General features: G+C 30.9%; 1 protein-coding gene across 1 annotated transcript in view; it reads right to left on the bottom strand.

Moving 5' to 3' along the window:
• Positions 1–204: 204 nt before the first annotated feature.
• The window catches only part of LOC105295242 (voltage-dependent calcium channel subunit alpha-2/delta-1-like), a gene marked incomplete at its 3' end in the record, with an annotated part of 144424 nt that continues 139547 nt past the window's right edge, over positions 205–5081 (bottom strand). Inside the window, exon 3 of the mRNA XM_011364836.1 lies at positions 205–264. Within this exon, the coding sequence (XP_011363138.1) occupies positions 205–264 (60 nt within the window). The remainder of the gene's footprint in view (positions 265–5081) is intronic.

Raw genomic sequence — 5081 nt, 5'->3', positions numbered from 1 at the left:
TTTTTTTTTTTTAATATGGAACATAAGCAGGAACAGTCTGAATAACTTAATTGGCCCTGATTACCCAAAAGTAATTTTTTTAAAGCAACACGTATAGCTGGGTTTTGGTCCTGTAAGATTCCATCACTAAAATATTTTATTGTAATCATAATTACCCAAATATGAAATCAATACTTAAATCAAGTGGTAAAAAAGGGTCCTTACTGCAAAATCCTCCCTCCACTGGTGGGCTGCTTGAACTTTCTCCGCTTCCAAGACCAGGCGCTGAAAAGGAAATAATAAATGTTAGAATTCAAATGACCGCATGAATATGTAATTGTTATACAGAATCCTTGGGCTTTCAAATCAACTATAAGGACATAAAAAATAGAAGAAACTCTTTATTTATGATTCATAATTCTAAATCATTTAGTAATCTAATTTACTAACATTGACATACAGTATGTGTATTAACTCTTTAGTAATATAAATAACATGCTATTCCTGTATAGCATTAAGTTTACTACCTCTGCCATCATTCACAGTAGTGTCCTCTTTAAAAGCTTTCATTTCAGTTTTTAGAAAAAGCTTTAATCAGTAGAGTATATTAATCTTGGTAGGCTGTTTTTAGTAAATACTTTTAGAGCAATTGTTTCTATATAAGTGAAAAGGAAATGACACGAGAGATCAATAAATATTTGCTAAGGACTGTACTAGGCACCTTGTTAAAAGCACTTTTTCTTTTTAACAAAAGCCACAAAAATGTAATAATTTTCTCCTTGCTGAAGTACATTCTTATTAATTCTTTCAGAGATAATCTGTGGGTAGTAGAAAGCTGTCACAATCTGCACATCTGAAAATGGCTTTATTTTACCTTCACTCTTGTATGCGAAAGTAGTTAGAAAATTCTAGACTGACTTATTCTCCTTTAGCACTTTTAAAATGTTATTCCATCTGGTTCTATTAGAGATAAATTGTCTATTGTCAGTCTGCTAATCACTTTTTGTAGATAAATTCTTTTTTCCCCTTCTCTAAAAGTTTTTAGATTTTTCTCTTTGTATTTCCCAGTGTCAGTATGTTTTCCATATAATAAGCCTTTTAAAAGAGACAGGAACATTTAGTGATTAAGAATGCAGATACGAAACCAGATCATGTGGGTTAAATGCCAACCCTTCTGCATACTAGATGTGCAAACTTGGAAAAAGTTGTTTCTTTTCCCCTTTTCTCATGTGAATAATGTGAGAATCTGCTTCATGGATTATTAAAAGGATTAAATAATTTATTATATGTAAAGTGCTTAGAATAGTGCTTGGCAGACATAAGCAAAATATGTAACAGCTACCTAACTTTGAAGAGTAATTATGAATCCGTTTGCATTCTTGTGTCAGTCCAAGAAAATTGCTCACTGTTTGCACCTGTGGGCTGGCCCTGTACAGCTAGAAGGCAGTGGCAGAAACAGGACAAGTATAACATCAAATATAATGAAGGTGACTGTATTAAACTCATTTATTAAAAGATAAATAATTAGGCTGGGTTTTTAAAAAGTATAAATCTCATAGTGGTTTATTGGTTCATGTGTTTGTCTTTCATCATAACCATGTATGCTTCAGTGCATGTGCTTCCTGTGCCAGTCCAGACAACACTGGATAACGGAAACTACCCTTTAGAGCAGTTTTTATGGTAATATATCGGCTTACATTCCCTGCTATTTAATATTATAATCTGTTCATTTTTCTAAACTATTATGTAGGTATTATTCATGAATCCATGATTACAAAATATTGCCTAATGTGAGATCTCATCAGCTATCACCTACCAGGCAGAAATGGAGTATAACAGGAGTTAGTAAATGTTAGTAATTGTACCAGAAAAAGTAACCAAAAAAAGATTCTTTATCCCCACAAAAACAAAAAACTAAACAGAGCAAGCCAAAAGAAGAGTGCATACGTTTCAGTGATACTTGCATCACACTGATTTTCGAAACTCAAACTCAGTGTGAAAATGTAACAAAAAAAGTGACAAAAATGGCAAATAAAATGGAAATGGAAGCAATTTCTTTATAAGAAAACTTTATTATGGGAAGATAAAGAAAGAAAAGACAGAACAAGAAAAAAACACAAAGGCTTATTCTTTACAAAATTCAAAGTGTAAGTCTTCCCCCATTTTTAACAGACGATGCAAGAATAGCTAAACATTCATATGTATGTGGCAAATAATAAACAAGCATTTTGTGAATTTAAGCAAAATATTGGATAAAATATAAATAAGTTAAATAATTTTTTAGATTAAGAAATATTAGAACTCTAAAATATCTTTTTTTCTTGGAGACGGATAGTAAATTTTTTTTTTTTCTTTTGCAGTGAACAGAAGGAGGAAACCAGTACAACAAACAAAATACACTGGGGAATATTCAGCCCCAGGGAAATAGTTTTCAAGGCACCAGCTCTAACTCTACCATGCTATTCCCTACTCTAGAGAGTATGAGTACATTTAACGGATGTGATCTGGAATCACGTGGCTTATGATGTGAACATAACCCATGCTTAATAAGCCATAATGATAGTAATCAATACAGTTTATATCTAGAAAAAAAAATTAAAGAAGGATGAAAAAGGATAAGACAATTCTCCTAGGTGAGGAGAGTCCATATATATATGGGCTATATATATTTCAATGCTAATTTATGAAGTAAGTGCCATTTGTTATAAGATTCAGAAATAGTTTTAGAAACCAAATAGCAACTTTCATTAAAATAGACTATCCCACAAAAAAAAAAAAGTGTATTTTAAAAGGTTGGTTATCAGTTCAAAAGTTGCTAAATATTATATCCCCAGCTTAGAAATAAAGAAATGCATAGTCATGAAATTCACTACTGCTATCTTCTTTGTTCATGAAGAAATTAATGACTTTTTTTAATCTAGCAAATTTCATGACAAAGCATAATACTGAACTTTAGATGCTTAGACAGTCTATCTTGGGGACTAAAACAAATAATCACTGATGGTGCTCTCTCTTGTGGCCAAAGACCAGTTAGTCATGACTTATAGAAAACTAACATGTCTTCTGGACACTTCAAGTTCTTAATTAATTTCTATTCTGGTCAAGTGACATTTTTTAAAGCCAATAATCTACCACTAAATGCCATAGACAAATGTGTTAAGACTGATAAAATTCCTACCTAATAAAATGTAACTATTTACTTGGTAAAACAATACTGTTTCCATAGTTTGCTATGTAAATATATCCTGTATCAATAACTTATTTGAGAAAAATAAAATGTATTTTTCTCATTTAATTTATAGTAATAGTACCAATCATTAAAAGTAGATCAAGCACCATATAGAAACAAAGAATCAAGCTCAGCAAAACTAAAACTTAATTCTGCTCATATTAATTAAGACAAGCCAGAAAGATTCATTAAATGGTTTTATTATACCTGAAACTGCACATGTGTTTATGAAGATCCTTTGGGTATAGAATGATAGGTACATATATAATTCTATAGATGTATAATTATATATATATCCCTACCTATTTGTTGACCACTTAAAGTGGAAAATCATTTTAAAGACTTTTTAAGGACTCACGAGTTTAACAAAATAAACTTGAACCTAAGCCTTCTGACTCCAAAGCTTATACACAGTCCATAAGACCAATCTTTAGTATCCACCAAACCCATCAAAAATGTTAACATCACTAGTCATTTCCAAAATAGTATCAAAACCAAAACACCAGTAGAAAACTATTTTAGGTTAGTGGGAAATTCCCAGCAAATTTTCAGAAATTGCTAAAGATTAAAAAAAAAAAAAAAAAAAAAAAAAAAAAAACAGCACAAAAATCTGTATGTCATTTTGGGAACTGTCCTTACATAGGTCTTGCCCTCAAATCCTGAGAGAATATGCTAATCAGAGAAAAAGCTTTTGATATGCAGTGATCTGCAGGGGAAAAAAAAAAATGGGAGAGGTTTTATCAGATCAGAGAAATATCAGCTCCCTTGAAGGCTTATTCATCTTCAACCTTCACTTTTTGTCATGTCTTTATCTCTTCCACTAGCACTGAATTCTGTCAGGTGATATGAAAGTCTAATCAAAGCGGTGTAATTATACAGTGTATAAAGAAATAATTCTATCACTCTCCTTAACAATAGCCAAATATATTTTCTCTTGGAAATAGACTATTTTCAAAACCTGTAAATAATCTGCTTCCTAGACTATAAATTAATTGCTGATGAAAGATAAAAAGAAGTTTTCTGAAATATTTCATTTTAAAAAATTTTCTTTTGATAGCTTTGAGAGGAAACCTTCAGGGATCATATGACAGTTCAGTTAGACTTCAATAATGTTGATACTCACGTTAATTAAGAAATGACTTAGAAACATCATTCAAAGAAACATCTCTAATTCAAAACAATTTCTTTGGCTAGTGTATACCAAGATTTTTCTTTCTAGAAAGGAGGTAATAGAGCTCCACATTAGACCAATCCAAGTAAAATATGCATGTGTTATGTAATTAATGTTCAAATAATACTCAATAAGGATTAGCAAATCATCGTATTATGCCTATGTTGACAATTTTTTATCACTCTAATGAATTTGTCCTACTTTTATGCAATGTTAACAAAAAATCTGGATAAACAGTCAAATGGTCTAACAATACTCATTGAAAATAGTAGATTTAGATGAATAAACAGACTTCTTTTTTGAAGAAGAAGAGTGTAGAGGTACAATCAATTATTTTGAAGCAATGGTATAATTAGTATACACTTTTAAATCAGACAAATTGGGTTTCCAATTCTGGCACTGCAATTCACTAACTATGAAATTTTAGTCAATGAACACTTTTCAGCATCTAAGAACAACATCTACCTTATGTATTTTCTATTTTGCATGCGAAATATCTAGCACATCATAAACTCAATAAAGTTTTGCTTCCATTTGAATCTTACAAATATAACTTCATAGAATAGACTGTTAGAACTATAATCATTGATCACCCACTTCAAGATATATGAGTGAAATAAATGAAAACATCTTAATGGCTCCTAAATTTTCAGTGTATTTGGCCCTACAGAAAAGCCCTCATCTGTAGAACCATATCATGGT

This window comes from Pteropus vampyrus, unplaced genomic scaffold (assembly GCF_000151845.1).
Source record: "Pteropus vampyrus isolate Shadow unplaced genomic scaffold, Pvam_2.0 Scaffold4, whole genome shotgun sequence".
Taxonomy (NCBI): domain Eukaryota; kingdom Metazoa; phylum Chordata; class Mammalia; order Chiroptera; family Pteropodidae; genus Pteropus; species Pteropus vampyrus.
The sequence above is the reverse complement of the archived record's forward strand: the minus strand, read 5'-3'. Positions and strand labels throughout refer to the sequence as shown.